A 27,257-nucleotide genomic window follows, 5' to 3' on the forward strand; every position below is an offset into this window, starting at 1 on the left:
CTGCTGAGTTTTCCAAATTTGCTGGCATATTGAGTGCAGCACTTTCACAGTGTCATCTTTCAGGATTTGAAACAGCTCAACTGGAATTCCATCACCTCCACTAGCTTTGTTCATAGTAATGCTTTCTAAGGCCCACTTGGCTTCACATTCCAGGATGTCTGGCTCTAGATTAGTGATCACATCATCATGATTATCTGGGTCGTGAAGATCTTTTTTGTACAGTTCTTCCGTGTATTCTTGCCACCTCTTCTTAATATCCTTTGCTTCTGTTAGGTCCATTCCATTTCTGTCCTTTATCGAGCCCATCTTTGCATGAAATGTTCCCTTGGTATCTCTAATTTTCATGAAAAGATCTCTAGTCTTTCCCATTCTGTTGTTTTCCTCTATTTCTTTGCATTGATCGCTGAAGAATGCTTTCTTATCTCTTCTTGCTATTCTTTGGAACTCTGCATTCAGATGCTTATATTTTTCCTTTTCTCCTTTGCTTTTCGCCTCTCTTCTTTTCACAGCTATTTGTAAGCCTCCCCAGACAGCCATTTTGCTTTTTTGCATTTCTTTTCCATGGGGATGGTCTTGATCCCTGTCTCCTGTACAATGTCACGAACCTCATTCCATAGTTCATCAGGCACTCTATCTATCAGATCTAGGCCCTTAAATCTATTTCTCACTTCCACTGTATAATCATAAGGGATTTGATTTAGGTCATACCTGAATGGTCTAGCGGTTTTCCCTACTTTCTTCAATTTAAGTCTGAATTTGGTAATAAGGAGTTCATGATCTGAGCCACAGTGAGCTTCTGGTCTTGTTTTTATTGACTGTATAGAGCTTCTCCGTCTTTGGATGCAAAGAATATAAACAATCTGATTTTGGTGTTGACAATCTGGTGATGTCCACATGTAGAGTCTTCTCTTGTGTTGTTGGAAGAGGGTGTTTGCTATGACCAGTGCATTTTCTTGGCAAAACTCTATTAGCCTTTGCCCTGCTTCATTCCACATTCCAAGGCCAAATTTGCCTGTTACTCCAGGTGTTTCTTGACTTCCTACTTGTGCATTCCAGTCCCCTATAATGAAAAGGACATCTTTTTGGGGTGTTAGTTCTAAAAGGTCTTGTAGGTCTTCATAAAACCGTTCAACTTCAGTTTCTTCAGCGTTACTGGTTGGGGCATAGACTTGGATAACTGTGATATTGAATGGTTTGCCTTGGAGACGGACAGAGAGCATTCTGTCGTTTTTGAGACTGCATCCAAGTACTGCATTTCGGACTCTTTTGTTGACCATGATGGCTACTCCATTTCTTCTGAGGGATTCCTGGTAGCAGTAGTAGATATAATGGTCATCTGAGTTAAATTCACCCCTTCCAGTCCATTTTAGTTCGCTGATTCCTAGAATGTTGATGTTCACCCTTGCCATCTCTTTTTTCACCACTTCCAATTTGCCTTGATTCATGGACCTGACATTCCAGGTTCCTATGCAATATTGCTCTTTACAGCATCGGATCTTGCTTCTATTACCGGTCACATCCACAACTGGGTATTGTTTTGCTTTGGCTCCATCCCTTTATTCTTTCTGGAGTTATTTCTCCACTGATCTCCAGTAGCATATTGGGCACCTAATGACCTGGGGAGTTCCTCTTTTGGTTAAATTTATTTTATTTGTAATTGTTAACATTTTCCTTTATTTAAAATTGGAAAAATATAGAACTAGATAAGACAGAAGTTCTGCTCTCAGTGCATTCCATGAGGAAGTAAAAACGTACTCTGCCAGAAGGGTATACCTTACTGCTTAAGGGCTCCTCTAGTGAGCAGTATATTCTGTAATAACTAGCCCATTTTCTTCTAAACGAGTGGCTATTCACAATTTTGGCTACTACCCCAAACAAGTACAGGTGTACCACAGAGATATTATAGCTTTAGTTCCAGACCACCAGAATAAAGCGAATATCACACAAAGCCAGTCACACAAATTTGTTGGCTTCTGGGTGCATATAAAAGTAGTGTTTATACCACACTGTAGTCTATTAAGTGCACAATAACATTATGCTTTAAAAAAGTTTATACTTTAATTTTAAAATATTTTATTGCTAAAAACTGATAACCATTATCTGAGCCTTCAAAAAATGAGTCACAGCAGTAACATCAAAAACCACTGACCACAGAGCACCATAGCAAATATAATAATAATGAATAAAAGGTATGAATGTTATAAGAATTGCCAAAATGTGACACAGAGATAGGAAGTGAGCAAATGTTTTTGAAAAGAAATAACACTGATAGACTTCCTGGACACAGGGTTGCCAAAAACCTTGAATCTGTAAAAACAAAACAAAAATCATAGTATGTGTGAAGAACAAAACAAAGCACGATGAAACAAGGTATGCACCTCCTGCATTTTCCATTTAAACCAGGGCACACATACATATCCACCCAGTGGTTTTTAGGCGGCCTAATGTGTACACTATAATGTACTCAAACTTACTAGCCATTTTTCTCTTTTTGTATCTTCCATGTGTCCTACAGTTTTATCCTCATTAATTGGAGACATTTTTGGCATATACTTTCTGTTTCATAACTTTTACTTGGAATTGTCAAAAAGTTCTTGGTATGAAAGCTTAATAAGCATGTTTATGAAAGGAATATTCACAAAATTACTTCAAAGATTGGTGTTTTTATTTGATTTGTTTAAATCCCCTATAGATTTTGGCAAAACAACCTTAATTATTAATCTTAAGGTGCTAGTACATTTTAGGTATTCATAGTCCATTAAAGGGCTTCCCAGGTGGCTCAGTGATAAAAAAATCTGCCTGCCAAGTAGGAGACTCCAGTTCTATCCTTGAGTCAGGAAGATATCCTGGAGAAGGAAATGGCAACCCACTCCAGTATTCTTGCCTGGGAAATCCCATGGACAGAGGAGTCTGGTGGGCTACAGTCCATGGGGATCTCAAAGAGTTGGCTATGACTTAGTGACTAAACCACCATCACAGTCTATTAAAATTGTGATTTGGCCTGGTAAGGGTATGAAATTAAAATTTTGCAACTTCATGCTTACTGTTTATAACTAAAATACTAATGAACTATTTTTGCTAAGAAACTATTCATTTTTTATTACTCTGATAACTTGAAGAATAGAATCCCTGAAACATTTGATAATATGTCTCCTGTGTTGTTTAAAAACAGAGAAAATACTTTTACAACTTTTCAATTAAATTCATTGCTTTTAAAATAAATACTGTATATCTGGAAAATACTCTGTAGTGAGAGTTATGGATCTTGACTATTGTAAACTTAAATTATTACCTATTATTTATTATGATTAACTTTCTTTTATAAGCTGACATTCCACAGAGATAAGAAACTTGAGGAAATTTGTAATAAAAACATACATAAAATATATTTAAAATGAACAAGCCTGTGTTATGTACAGTGAAGTACAGGCTGATTTAAAATACTTTGGGAAGTAAATCTCCTGAATAAGAAAAATTATTTCTTTGAAAAATTAACATGGTGTGAAATAGCATTGGCATGCATCAAGTAGCCCTTGGGCAGAATTTCTTTAAAGGTTTGTCAAAAAATAAGTGGTGTGCCAGTTGCTGTAGATGTAAGGATATAAGGGAATCCCAGCCCTCAAGAGCTCATAGTCTCGTGAGGCAGTAGCAAGTAATAACACATCTGCCTAAGTAGCCCTGTTATATGATATGAAGTAGGCTCTTGATCAAATGGGTGTCTTCTCTGGTAGCTCAAATGGTTAAGAATCTGCCTGCAATACAGAAGCTCTAGGTTCGATCTGGGTCAGACAGATCCTCTGGAGAAGGGCATGGCGATCCACTCTGGTATTCTTGTCTAGAGAATTCCATGGACAGAGGAGCCTGGTGGGCTACAGTCCATGGGATTGCAAAGTGTCTGACACGACTAAGCAACTAACACTTTCATTGGTCAAATGAAGCAGTTTGGAACGTTTGCCCTGGTTGTGTCCAGTCTCTGGGGAACTCGAATGCAGTGCGAGTTCAAAAAGGAGAGACAAAAAAAAAAAAAGGAGAGACAACACGGTGAGTCAAAGAGCACCGAGTCTGCCGTTAGGGAGCTGTGTGGGACCTTCTGCAGCTTGTTTTCACCCACCTCTCCTGGCCTTCATTTTTGTTTGCCGAATTCTGATTTATAAACCCATTGAGCCAACAAACTGGTTAAGCCAACAAATGGTTGCAGTTCAATATGCAAACTGGAGCTACTCTGGTAGTCAGTGCGAAGCACAGGGTGAAAACTTTTGGGCTGAATCACCTCCTGGGGTTGTTTTAGGACCCACATCCTATGAGTATGGAGAAAATACATTTTAGCTAATATTCGACTTCTACTAGGCATTTGCTGTTTAAGCCTTTTCGTCTAATTGTGGAATGCAGAGCTTTGGTCTATGTTGAAAGAATCTCAGGCATTAAACAAGTGAGCAGGTGAGAGGACTTTGGGGAAGTCCTGAAATTCAACTGTGGCTCCTTGTGAGGCTAATCTGGAAGATCTGAAGGTAAACCTGGTTTAGACTTCTGAAAGTAGCTGGATCATGGGGGAGGATGGACCGTTCAGAAAGGATGATCCGCTGTCTCTTCTGTGTCTGGATGGGTTCCTCCCTCCCTGGGAGCATTTGCAGCTGTTGGAGGCCAGTCCCTGGGACTGACTGAGATGGAGGGGCATCCTAGCTTTGCACTCATTTCTTCTCTAGGCCTCCTTACCCCAGCATTTATCGGCCCCTAGGGCTTCTCCATCTGCTAATTGCTTCTTACTCAATGGTTCCCTGCTTACCCACAAGCCCTGGTGCTTCCTATTTCCTTTGCCTTACATTTCTATTTTTCGGTCTTCAGAATTAGGATAAGGGTACAGTTGGTCCTTTGTATCTGTGGGTTCTGTGGATTCAACCAACTGTGGATGGAAAAGATGAGAAAAAAAATTTCTAGAAAGTTCCCCAAAACAGAACTTGAAGTTATTGCACACCAGTGACTATTTACATAGCATTTAATTGTATTTATTACGAACTGAAAGTGATCTAGAGATGATTTACATTATGCAGGAGAATATGCACAGATTATTTGCAAATGCTACACTGTTTCAGGTAGGAAATTGATCATTCGAAGATTTTAGTATCTGAGGGGCATCCTGGAAGTGATTCCCCTGTGGATATCAAGGGACAGCCATGAAGTACTTTATGGTACTTTCTCTGATGTCCTTAAAGAATCTCCGTGTTTCTAGAGATGAAACTTCTAAGAAGTTTTAGCTTTTTATTAAATAGGTAGAATTGTTTAGAAGTCTTGCTATTTTTATAGACAATGTGACAGTAACATTAGCACAGAAATAGCTTATAAGTTTTGCTGCAATAATGAAAAATAAAGAAGGCGGTTAACATAATGTAGAAAGCTGTTTAGTTTTCACCCTCAAGATAATCATATAAATGTTTACCAGATATTTTTGACACACCAAAATCAAAGAGGTTAATTGGAAGTTAGCTCAATTTACACATTACTGAAAACCTATATCTTTTAAGTCTCTGTTTCATATTCTTTTTATTATACTAAATTGCCACTTTGACAATATACCTACCATGTATGGAAGGTAATGTTAATCTGTCACAGTTTCATTCACACATATAATTGGTGTTTCTTATCAAATACTCAAATATATTATGATCGCTCTATGACTAAATATACAAAGAGAATATAAATGAAGCAAAAGCGGGGGCTAGTATTTATTGAGCCATTAGTTTGTGCATGTATTGCCCACCTTCACGGAAATTCAGTCAAGAATTAATTCCCTAGTGACTTGGGCTATTAGTGACCATTAGGTCATTTTTATAAAGAGATGACTACTATTCTCCCCATCTTCAGGTTTTGATGACAATGGGCCTAAGCACAGTCACTAAAAGCATGAGCCTTTGCCTTCTTTCTTTTTTCAAAGAAAGAACTTTTGTTAAAGTATGAGTGACATGTAAAAAGCTGTACATATAATGTGAAGAAGTTGATGAGCTTGGAATAAGCATACATCTGTGAAACCATGACCATCATAAAGGCATACACAATCCATCATCTCCCATACCCTCCACCATTATTATTATTGTTTTGTGGTAAGAATATAACATGAGATGTACCCTCTCAGCAAATTTTAGCAATGATTTATTAGCTATAGGCACTATGTTGTATGGTAGATCTCCAGAATTTATTTATCTGGCACAATTAACACTGTGTACTCCTTAACCATAATCTCTCCTTTTCTCTATCCCCTGGCAACAACCACTACTCTCTGCTTCTGTGAGTTTGACTGTTTTTGATTCTACACATAAATGAGATTGTACAGTCTTTGTTTTCCTGTTTCTGGCTTATTTCACTTAGCAGAGTATACTTCAGATCTATCCATGTTGCTGCAAATGCCAGAATTTCCTTCTTGAATTTTCCATTGCATATATATATATATATATATATGATCTATACCACACATTTTCTTTTTCCATCATTCATCTGTCAATAGACAATTGTTTCCATATCTTGGCTGTTGTGGAAAATGTTGCAGTGGGTGTGGGAGTACAGGTATCTTTTTGAGATTCTGATTTCAATTTCTTTGGGTAAATACCCACAAGTGGGACTTCTGGATCATATGGTAGTTCTAGTTTTAATTTTTTGAGAAATCTCCATGTTTTCTGTAGCAGTTGCATCAGTTTACATTCCCACCAAGAGTGTAACCGGCTCCTCTTCTCTATACCGTCTCCAACACTCATCTTCTTTTCCCCTTGACTAACAGGTGTGAGGTAATACTTCCTTGTGGTTTCGATTGCATTTATCTGATAACTAGTGATGTTGAGCACCCTTTCAAATCTATGCTGGCCATTTGTATGTCTTCTTTGGAAAAATGTCTATTCCGACCCTTTGCCCATTCTTTAAAATTGGATAATTTGGCTTTTTGCTATTGACTGGTAGGAGTCCATTACATATTTTGGATATTAACCCCTTATCATATCCATGACTTGGAAATATTTTCTTCTGTAGAAGAGATTTTTCAGTTTGGTAATCCTGGAATGGGTGAATTTAACTCAGATGACCATTATATCTACTACTGTGGGCAGGAATCCCTCAGAGGAAATGGAGTAGCCATCATGGTCAACAAAAGAGTCTGAAATGCAGTACTTGGATGCAATCTCAAAAATGACAGAATGCTCTCTGTTCGTCTCCAAGGCAAACCATTCAATATCACAGTTATCCAAGTCTATGCCCCAACCAGTAACACTGAAGAAACTGAAGTTGAACGGTTTTATGAAGACCTACAAGACCTTTTAGAACTAACACCCAAAAAAGATGTCCTTTTCATTATAGGGGACTGAAATGCACAAGTAGGAAGTCAAGAAACACCTGGAGTAACAGGCAAATTTGGCCTTGGAATGTGGAATGAAGCAGGGCAAAGGCTAATAGAGTTTTGCCAAGAAAATGCACTGGTCATAGCAAACACCCTCTTCCAACAACACAAGAGAAGACTTGACACATGGACATCACCAGATTGTCAACACCGAAATCAGATTGTTTATATTCTTTGCATCCAAAGATGGAGAAGCTCTATACAGTCAACAAAAACAAGACCGGGAGCTGACTGTGGCTCAGGTCATGCACTCCTTATTGCCAAATTCAGACTCAAATTGAAGAAAGTAGGGAAAACCGCTAGACCATTCAGGTATGACCTAAATCAAATCCCTTATGATTATACAGTGGAAGTGAAAAATAGATTTAAGGGCCTAGATCTGATAGAGCGCCTGATGAACTATGGACTGAGGTTCGTGACATTGTACAGGAGACAGGGATCAAGACCATCCCCATGGAAAAGGAATGCAAAAAAGCAAAATGGCTGTCTGGGGAGGCTTACAAATAGCTGTGAAAAGAAGAGACGCGAAAAGCAAAGGAGAAAAGGAAAAATATAAGCATCTGAATGCAGAGTTCCAAAGAATAGCAAGAAGAGATAAGAAAGCCTTCTTCAGCAATCAATGCAAAGAAATAGAGGAAAACAACAGAATGGGAAAGACTAGAGATCTCTTCATGAAAATTAGAGATACCAAGGGAACATTTCATGCAAAGATGGGCTCGATAAAGGACAGAAATAGTATGGACCTAACAGAAGCAGAGGATATTAAGAAGAGGTGGCAAGAATACACGGAAGAACTGTACAAAAAAGATCTTCACGACCCAGATAATCATGATGATGTGATCACTAATCTAGAGCCAGACATCCTGGAATGTGAAGTCAAGTGGGCCTTAGAAAGCATCACTACGAACAAAGCTAGTGGAGGTGATGGAATTCCAGTTGAGCTGTTTCAAATCCTGAAAGATGATGCTGTGAAAGTGCTGCACTCAATATGCCAGCAAATTTGGAAAACTCAGCAGTGGCCACAGGACTGGAAAAGGTCAGTTTTCATTCCAATTCCAAAAAAAGGCAATGCCAAAGAATGCTCAAACTACTGCACAATTGCACTCATCTCTCATGCTAGTAAAGTAATGCTCAAAGTTCTCCAAGCCAGACTTCAGCAATACATGAACCATGAACTCCCTGATGTTCAAGCTGGTTTTAGAAAAGGCAGAGGAACCAGAGATCAAATTGCCAACATCCACTGGATCATGGAAAAAGCAAGAGAGTTCCAGAAAAACCTATTTCTGCTTTCTTGACTATGCCAAAGCCTTTGACTGTGTGGGTCACAATAAACTGTGGAAAATTCTAAAACAGATGGGAATACCAGACCACCTGACCTGCCTCTTGAGAAATCTGTATGTAGGTCAAGAAGGAACAGTTACAACTGGACATGGAACAACACACTGGTTCCAAATAGGAAAAGGAGTACATCAAGGCTGTATATTGTCACCCTGCTTATTTAACTTCTATGCAGAGTACATCATGAGAAACGCTGGACTGGAAGAAACACAAGCTGGAATCAAGATTGCCAGGAGAAATATCAATAATCTCAGATATGCAGATGACACCACCCTTATGGCAGAAAGGGAAGAGGAACTAAAAAGCCTCTTGATGAAAGTGAAAGAGGAGAGTGAAAAAGTTGGCTTAAAGCTCCACATTCAGAAAACGAAGATCATGGCATCTGGTCCCATCACTTCATGGAAAATAGATGGGGAAACAGTATAAACAGTGTCAGACTTTATTTTTTTGGGCTCCAAAATCACTGTAGATGGTGACTGCAGCCATGAAATTAAAAGACGCTTACTCCTTGGAAGAAAAGTTATGACCAACCTAAAAAGCATATTCAAAAGCAGAGACATTACTCTGCCGACTGAGGTCCGTCTAGTCAAGGCTATGGTTTTTCCAGTAGTCATGTATGGATGTGAGAGTTGGACTGTGAAGACGGCTGAGCGCCGAAGAATTGATGTGTTTGAACTGTAGTGTTAGAGAAGACTCTTGAGGGTCCCTTGGACTACATGGAGATCGAACCTGTCCATTCTGAAGGAGATCAGCCCTGGGATTTCTTTGGAAGTAATGATGCTGAAGCTGAAGCTCCAGTACTTTGGCCACTTCATGCAAAGAGTTGACTCATTGGAAAAGACTCTGATGCTGGGAGGGATTGGGGGCAGGAGGAGAAGGGGACGACTGAGGATGAGATGGCTGGATGGCCTCACGAACTCGATGGACATGAGACTGAGTGAACCCCGGGAGATGGTGATGGACAGGGAGGCCTGGTGTGCTGAGATTCATGAGGTCGCAAAGAGTTGGACACGACTGAGCGACTGAACTGAACTGACTGAACTGAATCCTGGTTTTATTTGTTTTGTTTTGTTTGCTTTTATTGCTTGTACTTTTTGTGTCATATCCAAAAAATCAGTGCATGGCCAACGTCAAGAATCTTTTCCACTGTATTTTCTACTAGGAGTTTTACAGTTTTAGCTTTTATGTTTAAGTCTTTAATTCATTTTAGTCGATTTCTTCCCTTTGTTTCTATCCACCTTTTCTTCTCCCTGAAAAGCACACACAGCAGAAATATGTGTTGAAATAGAAAGCCAGATGTTAAAACAAAATACCCAGCCAATTATGAATCCTGAAACTTTTCTTGAATGCTTCCTGTGTATTTAATTGCAAACGTTTATTAGCAGTAAAAATATTTTTTAATACAAAGAGAATTCCAGTTAAAAACAGTCTTTCCTTAAAGTACCTGTCTTTCAGTTCAACTAGGAGTGCAAGGAGATCCAACCAGTCCATTCTAAAGGAGATCAGTCCTGGGTGTTCATTGGAAGGACTGATGCTAAAACTGAAACTCTAATACTTTTGCCACCTCATGCGAAGAGTTGACTCATTGGAAAGGACTCTGATGCTGGGAGGGATTGAGGGCAGGAGGAGAAGGGGACGACAGAGAGTGAGATGGCTGGATGGTATCGCCAACTCGATGAATGTGAGTTTGAGTGAACTCTGGGAATTGGTGATGGACAGGGAGGCCTGGCGTGCTGCGATTCATGGGGTCGGAAAGTCGGACACGACTGAGTGACTGAACTGAACTGAACTAGGAGTGGAGAAGAGAAAACAACCCAAGTCATAAGAGAATTGACAGGATTTATTAATTTATCTGCTAAACCAGAAATGGGTATCTAGATACCTTTAATAACCACCCACCCTCAAGACCATTGGAAGACCCATATACAGGCATATGTTTATTTCTAGATACATCTCTAACCTTAGAGAATAGTCTTATCACAGGTAGGTACATCATTACTGAGGAGTAGAGGGCTCCAACAATATTAGTTGTGAGCCAGAAGAACTGGGTTGGCTTAAGACACCTTGCTGTGATGTGATTTGATGACCTTGATCTGTCTGCAGTTGAAGCTGTCAACACTGGTCTGTAAAACATTGCCATTATGGCTCATTTTTACTCATTTCTGTCTCAGACTGACAGTCTTGGTACCATCTTTCAAGCAAAAACTCTTTCTGAAGCATGAACAGTATCAGTTGCCATGAATTTTCTTATTATGAAGAACAGTCTGGCTTTATCACCTCCCTCTGTTTTCTATAATTTACTCTTTATTTCATGAATTGTCTGTAGGTTTTTACTTCCTCTGTTGCTGATAGCTTCTGCTTTTCCTCTTCCCATTCATGTTCTTGAACCAGTTTCTTTTGTAGAGTCATGTTTTTCTGCTGAGAAAATTCACTCAGAATTTGTGCTGCAAGGATCTGGCCAAATTCAGTGAATAAGAATCAGGTTCCAGCTTCTATATTTGTTCTTACAGCTCATGCCTGGCTGACACTTCATCACTCAGTTTGGAATAGGAATGGTCATTATCTTTTTCAACTATTGTTAACATCGGTCTGGTCTGGGAAGCATCTATCATTTGTCTTTCCTAATTTTTTCACTCTGGTGATCTGCCTGCTGTCCATTGTCAAGTTCATTCCATGCATATCATTTTTAATTAATTTTGCTTTAAATTCAAAAGTGATATCAAGTGATCTGCACGGTAGACTTCTTAAAAACCCCTGTTTATTTTCTTTGTCTGCAAGATCTCTATGTGTCACTGTGTGCTTTGTATAATTTATTAGTTCCCAAGATCAGTCTAGTGCTCATTCCAGTCTTCTGCTTCTTACAACGGTTATAACATGCTCTTCTCAAATCTAGTATTTTCTTTGTAAATCCAATAGGGTTTAGTTTCTCATTTCTCATAACTTAGTTTAGCTTCATTTTTTCTCTCAAATATTATGAAACTCTTTGGAAAACCTTGTCATAGTCAATAGGTACCTGTCTTACCAAATATCTTCCCAGTTTCCTTAGACTTTATTTTTTTCTCAACTCTCAAAATAATAAGCAACTTTCCCACAGTATTTGGTGCATTTCTGTAAGCCTTCAAAGTAAGTATTTAAGGCAAACGTGTTCTTTTTTTTTTTTTCCTGACATGGATTGTGGTATCTTAGTTCTCCAACCAGGAGAGAACCCAGGCCCATGACTATGGAAACACTGAGTCCTAACCACTGAACTGCCAAGGAGTCCCCTTAACTTTGTTGCTTGATTTCTTCAAATATATTGCTTCTTTGATCATTCTTTTATAATCTGATATTTTAAAAATATTTTTTAAAGTTCATTTCAAATTATTATTGGACATTTATATAATTATTGTTTTTACTTGATATATTCTATTAATATTTAAAAGAAATATTTAAGAAGAAAGTGATAAAGTAATTCCAATAAACAGATATAATTATAGGCTCCAAAAACTTTTCATAAAAATCAGGTCTGGGCCCTTCTGGCACCTTTGTTATGGATAAGACAGCAATCAATTTAAGTATCTCCCATGGTGTGTTCTCTCTGGTAGTTCTTAACATTTTTTTCTTTATCCTAGGATATTTCTAAGTTTCTCCTTCTTTGTGTTTGTGTGGTTTATTTTTACTTGCCACTTGAGTATAAGTTCTATCTTAGATCTCCCGTTTTCAATTCTGGAATAGTCTCAAATATTCTCTCTTAAACAAAGGCTTCCCTATCACTTCTTCTGAGTTCTCTTATAAGTAAAATGTTTCCTTATAGCATGGATAGATGAGGCTTCCCTGCTGACTAAATGGTAAAGGACCTGCCTGCCAATGCAGGAGACGCAGGTTTGATCCCTGGATCAGGAAGATTCCCCTGGAGGAGGAAATGGCACCCCACGCCAGTATTCTTACCTGGAGAATCCCATGGACAGAGGAGCCTGGCAGGCTACAGTCCATGGGGTCATGAAAGAGTCAGGCAAGACTTAGTGACTGAACAAGAGCAGCAACAATAGATAGATGGATGGATGAATGAATGGATGGATAGATAGGTAAGTAGCTAGCGAGCTAGATAGATAGATGTCATATTCTGTTTGGGCTACTATAATAAAATACCACAGATGGGTAGCTTATAAATAACAGAAATTTATTTCTCACGTTTTGGAGGCTGGGACGTCTAAGATCAAGGTGCCAGCGTGGTCACCTTCAGATGAGGGCCCTTTTCCAGGTTCATAGCCGGGGACTTTTCACTGTATCCTCACATAGTGGAAGGGACTAGGGATCTCTTTGGGGTCTTTATATAAGTTCCATTCATGAGGGCTCCAGCTTCATGATTTAAACACCTCCAAAAGCCCTCACTCCTAATATCACCATCTTTGGGGGTTAGAATCTCAACCTGTGAATTTGCATGATACGCTTACATTCAGACCACAGTGGATAGTTAGAGACATAGATACTGGATCTGTCTTTCTGGGCTGCATTCTACATCTTCCAAATCTATTCCTTCTTCAACCATATCCAGGCTAGCATTTAACAGATTTATCTTTTTTATTTAAATTTCAGTGACCATTTTCAAGGTTTCTAAAGGATTTTCTTTCAAATCCACGTGTTCCTTTTTTTCCTTGTTTATTTTCAAAATCCCTTGCTCTTTAATGGATGTTATTTCATTTATCTCTTAAAGCACAATTAACGTACTAATCTTTGTCTGATGCTTTCTTAAAATTAATTAATTTACCTGAAACAAATCCATGATCTTGAATGCTACCTTTCTTAGCATTAGATTTCTTCACATGTTTTGGAACTTTGATTTCTATACTCTTTTTATGTTGGAGGTTTTGAGTGTATCCGTGGGTATATAGCTTTCTCTGTGTGTGTGTTTCTCTTTCTTTGCTCTGTATTCACCCTTTCTTACCTAATCATTTTATGTTTGTCTTTACCTGACCTCCCAGCTTTCTAAAGCAGATTTGTTTTCAAATGGCGTTTCCGGACTCCTGTCCCAGATTTATGTTGGGAATATCACAAAATTATGTATCAAACCAACAGAGGCTTCCTTCACTTTCCAATTGAGAGATTATATCTATATTCCAGAGATCTAGGTCTTTTTCAGCTTCTCTTCAGCATTTATAAGCCCGCAGCTTCAAAAAGTGAGTCTGGCTCTGATGAGAGAAGTTTTGAGCATTTATTCTTCAGGGATAGAACCCATGGGCACCGATTCTACCCCTAGAACTAGGGCCAAGCAGGTTCATGCTTTATCTCTGCTCTCCACTTTACATTTCTGGTCTATTTCTGGCCTGCAGACTTGCCTGACTTTTTCAAATACAAATACTTCTAAATGTTTTTTGCTTTTTATAATTGACTATGTTTAGAGTAGAAGGAACAAATCAGAGCATAAGCTCATGTGCCATCTTTACAACATACTACTAATGGATTTTTCATGCATGTTATTTTAATCTTTTCAACTTCTTTGTTTCTTCAGAGCAGATATCCATCTAATACATGAGGACCTATAGTCCTAACTATGCAGATCACAGAAAACATAAGTATCTAATAGTTGCTAAACACTTCTTGCTTTATTTTGTAATATAAAAATACTGATTCCTAATCCAAAGGACATTGTATATTATATATCAGAATTAGTCAACGTGAGTCTGAGTGAACTCCGGGAGATGGTGATGGACAGGGAGGCCTGGCATGCTGCGATTCATGGGGTCGCAAAGAGTCGGACACGACTGAGCGACTGAACTGATGAATATGTGTGTTTTTGAGTATGTATATAAATGTATATTTTTCATACCTATTAGGATTCCCTGGGTTTATTTACCTATTTTTATGTTTCTCCTCATGCTCCCCATCTGGCCAAAGATACCTTGAGTCTGATGAAAATCTCTCTTTATTCCAGAATATAGAAAGAAGTCTGAAATTTCAAATGCCAGTTCAAATTTGAACTCTTCTTCAAAACTGCTTCTCCTAATATTTTCAATTGATCTTATTGTTTGATTGGGTTTTAAACCTCTTAGAAAGCACAGATAGCCAGACTTACTCTGTCTAAGGGCTTGCTGGGAAACTGATCTGGCCCACTGATATCTTCATTTCTTGTGATGGTGTCTCCATGTGGAAGTCGGTGGCTCAGGATTTCAGTTAAGAGTCACCTGGGTGCAAGGCCTGTGCTTCTGTGCCTTGAACTTAGAGTTCAGAAGTCATTGATCCGCTTTTGCAACTTTTTCTTCAAAACCAGGCAGTTCTGTATTTTCCTTGGCTTCTTTCTCCCAGCAAATATAGTAAGATATCAATTCTCATTGTGAGCTGATTATTCTCTTCTATCTGCTGGGATCATAATTCAGTGGGAGCTGTTCCTAACCAAGGAAATGAGGGCAGAAATTATATAATTGAGAGTAATGGCTTGAAATCCATGAATATCTAGAAACATGTGCAAGTCTGACACGTACTAGCTTGGTGGTCTTCATAGGCAATTCACTGAAGAAAAAGAGTTTTTTTCTCCGCTTTTAAAACGAGATCATCATAAAGACTAAACACTTATTGAATGAGCTAGCCCTTTAGAAAAATGAGACCGATAGCTCCTCCCTAAAGGCTTTCCAATTAAAAGCATTCTGATTTTAAGTCAGTGTGTTATTAGAGAAATTCCAATCTATAAAAACTCACATTTAATAATAAATAAAATAAAATAATAATGTTTTATAAAATAGAAATATTTGTACAAATTATTTACGTTACTAGTACATACATTTAACTAACTGCCAACTAAATATTTTCAAAAGAAGTCTGATGAATGTGACTGAAGAGAAACTGTAATCACTTTTATTTAGTGCTTTGAATTATTAATATACTAAAATCTTCAGAAAAGAAATTTTCCTAAGAGACATGAACTCTCAACACCACCAGTTTCCTTATAAACCCTTTCTTACTGATGATATCTAGGTAGGATGAACAAAAATTCTGAATCTTTAGTGTTTGTAAGTAACACGTCATTGGTTAGAGGTCTAGGACAGCTTTTATAATTAAATGCAGCTAAATAGATTACGCTGGAACACCAGAGACAAAGTTAGCCTTTACAAATCTCTGGTCCTTTTCATGTTAGTCAAAACAGTGATAAAATATATAGAAATCATTTACTAGCCGTTTTGGAATAAAAAATTCCAAAAATTGTTCTTTGTCTTTCAGGTCCTCCAGGGAAACGAGGTAAGAGGGGCCGAAGAGGAGAATCTGGTAAGTCTCTCTTTCAGCTGTCCTGTGTCATTCATATCCTGGTTAGGGTCCCACATCTGTTCCTCCTAATTAGTGATTGTATTGTTTTGTTGGGTATTGTATCCATGCGTCTGTGTGTGTGTGTATGATGTTAAATCTTCTCTGCTACATCTAGAATTTTTTTTTAATCTCGTTTGCATCAAGCTGTAGGAAAAAGAAGTTTGCAAAATGTTATTAGTTACAGTTTTATAACCCCTGGCACCCTATTTTGGCTTCTTTAGGCTAAATCTGCCCTTTCAGTGTACAGTGGAGAATTTCTTAGCCACACACAGTGTAACAGCATCACCTGCTTTCCATCTACACAGGTGGTCAGTCAGGGCAGGTTCTCTGCAGAAACCTCCACCTTGGGACACCAGGGCATATGTCTTGGAAAGATTATTATTATTTTATCCAACTGGTAAAATTTTGTCGTGCTTCTACTCTCATTCTTTTCAAAACTTGAGAATTTTTATTCCTCTTGTATAGCCATAGCATTTTAGTGATGACAGGAGCCTGAGTAATCAGTCCAGAGTTTTCATTTTCTAGTTGAGGAAATGGTGGCCCAGAGCCATCAGGTGGTTTAGCAAAGCCCATGCAGTTTTTTTTCTTATGAGCAGAACTTGAAGCACAACCAATTGTCCTGATACCCATTTCAGTGTTTTTCTTTTTTCTTTTGGTTTCAGGCCAAATCCCTGTATGCAAAGTCAAATAAAAACTATTTTTTGAAACCAAGATATTCAAGTGGGTGTGTTCAGTTACAGTATTATTAATACTTTTATAAAGTCTAAGACTCCAAAAATGTAAATGTAGATGTGAAGTCTTAACGGGGTATCAGTTCTTTCTTGAAAGATAAGAGGAAGGTAATTAAAGGTCTGATTTTAGTAAGAAATGTTATTTTTCAATATTTTCTACCTACAAGTATTTATTAGCATTAAAAACAATCCACTAAGGGTTAAAACAGTAGAAATACTAACACATCAAAAAGATAAGACAGCAGATTGGGTTTTTGTCTCATCTGCTCCCTCTTGGAAAAATTATGTCAAAGTAAAAAGGTTTTATGAAAAAGTATCTGCTTAATTCCTTTAAAGAAATTCTCAGAAGTTATCTTTATAGCTCATTCACTCTAAATAATTGGAAAGTTATATAGATATCCCCTTCATGAATTATGAAGGTTTATAATAGAGGATGCTTTATAAATTTGTTTTCAAGGAAAAAAATGATAAAACATTGGTGGAGCCAAATAATCACTGAATTGATCTTTGTGTCAAAAGAAAGAAAGATGATTAAGGGGAAAAAAGTGAAAAGTTATACTTAGGCAATTTTACAGAAAATATGAAAATCAGTTCCCAACTTTCTGACTACTGAGAACTGGTGCTTTAATTGAGCATATGGTGTGTGAAATACTGAAATTTTCTTAGACTTTGCCTGTATTTTGATGAGATACACACTTTTAAAGAAACATATAAACATCAGGACTTAGTCTTTTACAGATTGAAAATACTACTGAATGGTAAAGATTCTTAAAAAAATAATGGTGCATTTTTGATTTAGCCATTTTACCAAACTCAAGAAAATTGGACATCAATTGTTTACAATCATGAAGACTAAAGACCCTCCTGATTTATATTATCTAAATTTTGGATATATAAATTAGACAGTCTTTGCTTAAAATACATGAACCTCTCAGTAATTCATAAACGGGCCTCAGGGAATCTGAATATTCCTTGAAACTTTACATAAAATTTTGTGTGCATATAGATGTAAATGTATTTTTCTGATATGGTCTTATAGGTCCATGATCAAAAAATGACTAAGAGTCACTGAATTCTTGAGTGACTTCTGTGTCTCTTGGATTATGTTGATGATTATGATGATGCTTTCATGTTTTATTTCATCTTACTATTTGGCATATTCACTAATTTACTTCTCTTTTTCTTATTTTCTCCACTCTCCTCTGATCATAGGTCCTCCTGTAAGTATATTTGCTGACTTTTGGCTCTTCTGCGTTAATCAGGACCACGTATGTTAAAACTTTGTTAAAATATCAAAGTATAATCTGCATTTCAATTAGAAAAATGTTACTGACCTTTAGTATTTAACTTTGGGAAATTATTTTTTTAAGTATACTATTGTGTGATCAGATGATGTGTTAGAGTGCAGTATGCGTCAATTAAATCTTTATTTTTAATATAATCACAAACCAATTATTCTCTTGGTAATTTTGGAATAACTTATGAATCTCCTAATATTAAATGTTTTTCCTGGAATCCTGAGGTTTCTTCGTGAGCGAACCCCCAAGCTCTTTCACACTTCTTTCATTCATTTAAGCCTGTATCTGAAATATTTACATTTGCCAGCACAACGAAATGTAGATGGCAACATGATCACGGAAGTGATACCCCCAGAGGGCTTGGTCCAGGCTCACTCCATAGGCAACACTCCCTTTGAAGTCCCTTGGAGTTTTGCCTGCATAAAGAGCTTGAGTTGGGGCCCCTGGGAGAGTTGCACTCTCTTTTTTCTTTCCTTGAGTAGGGTCATAGCTGCAGCATTCCAGTCTGCTTTGCACTCACAGGAACAGATTATCTTGTCAGCTTTGAGGTAGATGTGTTTTTGAGTAATATCCTGGATATCTGTCGTCTGACCCCAGTGCTGTACTGGGAGCTGTACGTTCACAGTAGCAGTGATCATTGGCCTTGTTTTCTCATCCCAAGAAGCCAGTGTGCTCCAGGGTTCACAGACTCTGTGTTGGCAACTTCCCGAACAGGCCAGCTTGGTCCAGGGAGAGGGGCTTGCAATATACTCGTTTACTTGATTCAGAGGAAGCATTGGCTTCCAAATATCTTTTGCAGTCTTCCTGCCATGTTCAAGGATGGAACATAAATCATCTTAGAAATGACTCTTTTTTTCTGTAACTGACTTTCAGCTCTTGCTTAATGCTAGGCAGATGGCATGCCCCAGGTCTTTGGCTTCATATTTAAACCTCTGTCTTTTAAACTAGAAACAAACCACTACCACTCAAAGGAAACCTTGGAGATTACATCCAGAATAGAGTGTTCAAGGCTTCTTTTTGTGGATGTACATATTAGGTAGGCCAGAGGTAGTTCTATTTCATTTCTGCCTTCTGATAACATTCAGGATGCTAGAATTTCCTCTTTGGTCCTTCACAAATTTAGACAGCCATGTGGCTCCTGCTTTTGGGGGGGCTTTCCATTAGTGCAGGCTCTCTACTCTAAAAGATTTCAATTGATTTTAGCTTTTTAAATTGTATATTTAAAAAGAGGATTAGTGTGTTTTAAGCCCCTGTATATGGCAGGCAATATTCTAGGCATTTCACATAACGTTTATTTTGTCTCTGATATTACCATTCCCATTATCATTAATATCCCTAAACATTACCATTTTTCAACAAGGAAACTGAGGCTCATGGAGGTTAATTATCAATTGGGCCTCTCAAGTGGTGCTGGTGGTAAGGAAACTGCCTGCCAACACACAAACCATAAGAGATGCGAGTTGGATCCCTGTTTGGGGAAGATTCCCTGCAGGAGGGCATGGCAGCCCACTCCAGTATTCTTGCTGGAGAATCCCATAGACAGAGGAGCTTGGTGGGCTACAGTCCATGGGGTTGCAAAGAGTAGGACACGACTGAGGTGACTTGGCAGGCACGCATGTACAGATAAAGAGGATTTGCAAAGTGTGAATTCAGTTAGATATGTCTGATTCTAAATACTTTCTGCTTACCATATTATCTTTCTTCCTCGAAATCATGAATATATTATAACATGGGTCATTGTTACACAGCTTTGGCAGGCTATGGGCCAAATCATAATTCTTTTTTATTGAAGTATAGTTAATTTACAATATTATTAGTTTCAGGGATACAACATAACGATTCAACACCAAGTCATATTTCTTGATATAAATAATTACATGTAATAAAAGCATGATAAAAATGTAAAATGGCTAATCAACATAACACGCATTAATACTATGGCCTCTCAGCTGCATTTTAAAGAAGTTATAATGTCTATAATGTGGTTAGCAAATTGCATCAAATCAAAGAAATAAGGTATAATTGTGAGTTCTTATGCTGACTAAAAACTAGCTCAAGTTGCTTGCATTTAAGATTAAAAAAAAAACCATTACTCATGAAAAAAAGAAAAAAAATGTTTATTGTGCTACCTTTCCTGATAGGATGGAGTCTTACTGTAGAAGCAAGTACAGTACTTGTATTGTAGTAAGTACTTGGGACCCCATACTCCTGGAGCCCTTATGGGTGAAATCCTCAAGTCTTCCAAACCCCCATACATGATTTTTAAGAAGTACTTGCTTTTCATCAAAGTTTGCTTTAGGTGGCTTTGTAAAATATTTCTGTTATATTTCTTGAATCTGAATAAAAATGGATAAACAGTGATGTTATTATGATTAAACAGAATGATCAATTTTATATTTTTTTAGATTCAGTATCCAATTATTGACAATTGGAACTTGCAGTGACCATACTTCTCCTATTTTTAGCATTTTAATTTTATGTGTATTTTTCTTTCCATTTCTTTTTGATAAAGTGAAATTTTAAAGTTTCTGTAATTTTATTTCTAGAAATTTTATTTCCCTAATTCTGTTTAACACAAAATATTTATCTCAACAAATGCAAAATGGAGAAAATATCGAGGTTTATGCAGTGATTTTAATGATAATTGCCATGCCGCTACTCTGTAAATTAAATGTAACACACAAAAGTAGTCTGAAAATTAAATAACCTTGTTTCTGATGAACAATGCATGGCATAGAATCTGTGTCAAGTATCCAATAAATCCTTCCAACTTCCATCTAACTGTGAACTTCTGTGGTCCTATAATTTCATGTGTACAGAAAGACTGAAGTGTAACTTTGCGTCCTGATGTGTTTTTTCTTATCATTCACTTTGTTATATGTGATCACTGGTGCAAAAGACAGCATTGGGGCCCTCATCAAAACAAACAAATAAATGGAAAATTGGTTTTCCCCAAGGGACAATAGCAGATAGATCTCTTTTGTCACTGAGAGTCACCTTTTTTGATCACCCTCATGCAGTAATACTCTCAAGATTGAGGAGGGAAAAACACTTAATAATAGAATTTAATTTAGAAACCTTACATTAACATATTTATTTGATATATTTGGAAAACTTGGCAACATCACAGTAGAATTATTTGTGGCTGGAGTGTTACTTCTGTCAGTTTCTATATCTTGCATAATAAGATTGTTTGTAATTTAAAACTTAAAATAAAACTTGAAATAGATCCCACATATCGACATACTCTTTCAGAAGTTGTTCAGCTTTTTACTCAGCCTTATCCATTTTGACAAAAAGATATTACTACCACAGGAATCTTTGCTATAAACAGCTGCAGTGGAACAACTTTATAACAATGTATGTAATTTATTTTATGTGAATATCAGGTGCTTTTTTCTATATTCTTTCTTATAAAAGTAATATGTGTTAAAACACTGCTCTAAAAAAATCCATGCAAATGCTTGGAGTACCTAGCTTGGATTTTACAAATGTATTTGGTAGAATGATTTGTCTGACCACTGTGTTACCTGATTCCAGATGGCATGAAATTATACCTTCTATTTTGGATATCTCAGAAACACATTTATGTTTCAATAAGAAGCAAAGAGTATGATCAAAATGTACAAAATAACTTCAGCATTTTTAAGTGTGGCAAATTGTGCACTGGTTTTGACTTTTTGGAGTCACTGGGAGATGCCCTCTCTCTGTCCTTTTGTCCCCAAAGGAGATGCCATTCTGCTTCACATATAACAGACTCAAACAAGTCCTATAACAGTGGCCAGAACAGAGTCAGGAGATCTGTTTTAACTGGCTTTTTCATTTGTATGAGTTTATCGAGTGCTATAATTGTGCCTGACTGACAAAGATATGTTATTGTTAGTAGAGTAGAACCCTCCGAGGTGTGAAATACAACACCTGTTCTGTTCTGTCCACCTTCAACAATTGTCAACAATTGATTTGAAGCCCGGAATCTTGTTGACAGATGAATGAAGCAAACTTTAGCCAAGTTAAGCTTACAGTGCTATTTCTGCCAATGTGGTAGATGAATTAGGAAAAGAAATCTCTGTAGAACTTTTAGATGAGAAACTCTGATATCTTTACTTCATATTGGAAAAAAACCAATATGACTTCTAGGTCAACAGTAAATCTTTTCCAGATACATCCATAACTGCAGCTTATAATATGTGTCCCTTTACCTACTAATTCCCATACCAGCCCGGTAAACTAGAGACATATTATACCCACCCATTTTACAGAGGAGGAAACAGAGGGTGAGGCATGTCAAATAAATCTAGCCCAAGGACTCACATCTAGTAGGAAGCAGAATCAGAATTTGAACCCAGGTTTATTTCTCTTCAAAGCCCACATCCCTCATCCCCATATTTCTACAGGTTGTTTTTTAGGCAAGTAAACCTTAAGTGTTTCTACCTTCTTTGCAAGTATCTTCTTTGTTTTATCCTATCATCTCCTACTATCTAAGGTTTATTTTAAGCTTGTCTTAGCTACCTGTAGATCTTACATCTCGTATGTGATCTTTCATACTGCTGTTGACTCAAAACACACTTATAAATCATCTAATTCTCATCTAACAGAAGTATATTGTTGAAGACATGAGCTTTGGCTCCTGAGTTGAGAAAAGTGAAGTGAAGTTGCTCAGTTGTGTCCGACTCTTTGCGACCCCATGGACTGTAGCCTATCAGGCTCCTCCGTCCATGGGATTTTCCAGGCAAGAGTGCTGGAGTGGATTGCCATTTCCTTAATATAAAATTGTAATGGAGTTTCTCAGCAAACATTCCTTTAATTGCTTTTGTTATATTCTTGATTAATTATCAAAATATTTTTTATTTCTATTTGGGCTCAAATAGTGTGCTTTTGACTGTGTGGTTGCGATTACTTTTTCTATAACAATAAGATGCCACTGTTGTTGGAGGGAAGCAAAGCACTTATTTTGTAGGAAACAATATCCCTACAAAATACTGGGATGGCTTGATAAGTTCAGATGTAGTCACCGTAACAAACCAGATAAGCGATCAAATCAAACCTGGAGAATTAATTTGTTTTTAATGGCTGTTTGAAAACAGAGTTATAGTAGAATGACCATAGGCTGTCACAGATGGGTAGTTCATTTTCGGACCTTGTCTCCTGGAACAAAAGGTAGAAAAAGAGACACGACTGTAATCCTTACATAGAATAGATTTCCCCAGTGTTTTTCATGTCTTCTGTTTTGAGTGGTTCAAGCTGCCATGTTTGAAGAGGGAACATGAGTGCAGTGGCAATTTGTTTCCCTGCTTCCTCTGATATTGTTTACATAGACTTAGTGCCAGATTAAGCAGAACTTTGAAATTCTGGAAGTAGCAGAGATAATAGATAAAGAAATCCCCAAAGTGAGATAAATAAAGGCGTTAAAGGGATAAAAGAAAGAGGAGGACAAGAAGGTAGAGGAAAAGACATACAAAAATATCGACAATATATTTTTGCAAGATTATTCTTTCTTTTGGTCTATTTCTGGATACCATCTGTTTTAGAATAACTTTAGCTGTTTTAGCAGACAAACTCGGAGATGTTAGTGGCTTACCACAATAGACATTGATTTCTTACACATGATAAAGAGCACAGCTTCTTGCAGGAATCCAGACTCACAAAGATTCTACCATCTTTCACATGTGTATTCTGATGTTACCCTGCACGTAGGCATGAAGCCATTGGATAAGAGAAATAAAGAAAGAGATTGGACAGTCAGGTGGGAGGATTTTTTTTGGCCAGCACTAGAAGTACAAGATTTTATGGTTTATATCATTTCTGACCACATTTCTTTGGCAAGTGTCAAGTCACATTTTCACACCTAACTGCAAGGGAGAGAGAGAAATATAGCTGTGGGCTCAGATGAAAAGCTAAATGAACTTGGTGAATAGCCAATCTCTGCTGCCTTGTCTGGAAATAATTCTTGGAGAAACTGAAAGAACCAGAAATGTCCAGAAAGATGTATATAGGTATATCGCTTGGGGAATAATGTCATTTCTGTCTTAGTAAAATTTTAGAAAGAAACATTTTATCAAAAGTATTATCACTAGAAACTTTGAACAGAAGAAGGAAAAGAAAAATTTTTTTGTAAAAAAAAAAAAGCGAAATAGCAGTTTATGGTGTGGTTTGTAAAAACAGGGTATGAACATCAGGTTAGGATCCCCAGCTTCCCCAAGTTACTTTATACCTTCATTGATAATGAAGACTTACCTCTAAGCACTTACAAAATCTTCAAGCACCAACTGACACTTGTTATGGTTTTCTCTTTCTTCTCCCTGTTACTGTTTAATCACTAAGTCCTGTCTCACTCTTTGCAACCACAAGGAATGCAGCATGCCAGACTCCTCTGTCCTCCACTATCTCCCGAAGTTTGTTCAAATTCATGTCCATTGAGACAATGATGCTATCCAGCCATCTCATCCTCTGCCATCCCCTTCTCCTGTTGCCTTCAGTCTTTCCTAACATCGGGATCCTTTCCAGTGATTTGACTCATCACGTCAGGTGGCCAAAGTATTGGAGCTTCAGTTTTAACATCAGTCCTTCCAATTAATATTCAGGGTTGATTTCCTTTAGGACTGACTGATTTGATCTCCTTGCAGTCCAAGGGACTGGAAAGAGTCTTCTCCAGCACCACGATTTGAAAGCATCATTAAGTTGTTGTTTAGTTGCTTAGTTGTGTCCAAGTCTTTGTGACCCCATGGACTATAGCCCATCAGGCTCGTCTGTCCAGGGGATTTCCCAGAGCCAAGATTACTGGAATGGGTTGCCATTTCCTTCGCCAGGGGATCTTCCCAACCCAAGGATTGAACCTGTGTCTTCTTCATTGGCAGGCAGATTCTTTACTGATGAGCCACCAGGAAAGCCCAACCTTTCTTCTCCTGACTGTTTCCCATCCCACTGACCAACTTCATCACCTTGCAGTGGATCCAAGGTGACTGACTCAACTAGGAACTGTTCTGTTATCTATCTTGTTTCATATTCCCAATGGTCTCACATCCAAGTTTAATTTTTACTAATGCTTCTATGAAAAAATGATATACTTTTCGAGTCACTTTTATAAGGTTTTAAGAGTGAGCAGCTGCCATTCTTGTGGTGGGAAACATGCTGCTATGCGAAGTCACTTCAGTCGTGTCTGACTCTTCGCAACCCTATGGACCATACCCGCCAGGCTCCTCTGTCCTTGGGATTCTCCAGGCAAGCATACTGGAGTGGGTTGCCATGCCCTCCTCCAGGGGATCTTCCCAACCCAGGGACTGAACCTGAGTCTCTTCCCCTGCATTGACAGGCAAGCCTTTACCACTAGCACCACCTGGGAAGCCCAAATTAAAACAAAACATGAGTGTTTAGGGATGAATCTTTTCTATTCCAAAGATTCTTGGAGGATGAGATAAGGAAGAGCTAAAAGAGTGTTTCTTTTTAGGCAAAAAAATAAAAAACAAAAAGAAGAAACAGGTAGCATAGGCCAGCAGAACTCTTAAAAGTGAACACTTCAGTTTTGAAGTCTTTGCTTTTAGTTGCTGGTTGGGCACCTGCATATTTTTTTTCTAATATCCAGTCTACAAACAAATGGGGTGGCACGTCCCTTCTTCCTATTTGACTACCTTATGCCCAAACACTTAGTCGTGTGGCTAAATTCCTAAGGCTGTCTGGGTATAGAGAGCAGTAATGATGAGTAGAACAAATCAGGGAAATGATTATATGACTTTTATGGATTTATGAGGCAATAACTAGCCAGAGTCAAGAAAGCCACTCTGAAATAAAGTGCAGTGAGAGAAGCAGCTTGGACACATTTTTGAATGAACAGTTGAAAAAATTAATCTCTATTAGAGTATAGTATAGTTGCTTCACAATGTTGTGTTATTTTCTACTGTATAGCAAAGTAAGTCAGCTATATGTATACATATATCCCCTCTTTTTTGGATTTCCTTCCCATTTAGGTCCCCACAGAGCACTGAGTAGGTTTCCCTGAGCTCTACAGTAGGTTTTCACTAGTTATCTATTTTATACATAGTATCAGTAGTGTTTGTATGACAGTCCCAATCTCCTACTTCATCCCATTCTCTCACTCCTCTTCTTGGTGTCCCTACATTTGTTCTCTATGTCTGCATCTCTATTACTGTTTTGCAAGGAAGAGCATCAATAAGATAGCATTTTTCTAGATTCCACATATATGCATTCATATATGATATTTTGAACAAGGTCAAATGAGTGACAAGGCTACATTATTGTTTTGTTATAAATGGCTAAGCATTTAGTACTCTTTGAAGACCTCAATGTCTCCATTCTTCCAAACTGGCTGCATAAAATGCTATGATTTCTTCTTACACAAAGAGTGGCTCCTGCCTACTCTCTGATCACATACTGTGATGCTGACCTACATTTGGCCCAAGTTAACTGAGTGGCTTGTTTGATGTGAATTGAGTGCTAAACTATAGCATAGAAAGAATTCCCTCCTTTAGTTATGAAGTAGACTTCGGTTCTTGCTTTGGTGGAATTAAAAGGACATCAAGCCTTGGACTCTAAAGTACTCCAGGTTACCTAAATGTTCTCATAGGGCTTTTTTTAAAGTCATTATGAATGATTCTTTTTGAGACACTTTTTATCTTCACAGCCCTCATACTTTCTTAAGATGTACTTAGTGTAGTAGTGTTATTCGCTCAGTCATGTCGGACTCTTTGCAACCCCATGGACTGTAGCCCGCCAGGCTCCTCTGTCTATGGGTTTCTCCAGGCAAGAATACTGAAGTGGATTGCCATTCTCTTCTCCAGAGGATCCTCCCAATCCAGGGATCAAACCCGGGGCTCCTCCATTGCAGGCAGATTCTTTACCATCTGAGCTACAGGGAAGATCCTAAGATTTAACCCTAAAATTTATTTAAAATTTAATGCCCACTCATTCACTGATTCATTCATCAAACTCATTTTGTGTGCCTAATATTTGCCATGCCCTCTGCTGTATATGATGGGGATACAATAGCAAGTAAACGTACTCACTGCCTTCAAAGACTTTAGAGTCTAGTGGGAACTAAATGAAACAAAAACATAGCAATATTATGTGAAAAATACGCTCAGGGTATGTCGAGGTACAATGGGAGAATCATAGAGGGGTAAATCATCCAAATCTGGGTGGGGAAGAGATCAGGACCTCTGAGTCTAAATCACAGTGTTGTCAATATGAAAAATCTTATTAATAAATATTGCAGTGTTTTCCAGAGAA

At 37.8% G+C, this 27,257-nt stretch overlaps 1 protein-coding gene across 2 annotated transcripts in view; it reads left to right on the forward strand.

Annotated features, from left to right (window-relative positions):
- Nucleotides 1-27,257, forward strand: part of COL25A1 (collagen type XXV alpha 1 chain) — a 491,061-nt gene that overhangs the window by 246,805 nt on the left and 216,999 nt on the right. For both annotated transcript variants that reach the window (XM_068975168.1, XM_068975169.1), the window contains exons 3-4: nt 15,905-15,949; nt 17,932-17,939. In XM_068975168.1, coding sequence (XP_068831269.1) covers nt 15,905-15,949; nt 17,932-17,939 — 53 coding nt within the window. The remainder of the gene's footprint in view (nt 1-15,904; nt 15,950-17,931; nt 17,940-27,257) is intronic.

Source organism: Capricornis sumatraensis, chromosome 7 (genome assembly GCF_032405125.1).
Source record: "Capricornis sumatraensis isolate serow.1 chromosome 7, serow.2, whole genome shotgun sequence".
In the NCBI taxonomy this organism is placed as follows: Eukaryota; Metazoa; Chordata; class Mammalia; order Artiodactyla; family Bovidae; genus Capricornis; species Capricornis sumatraensis.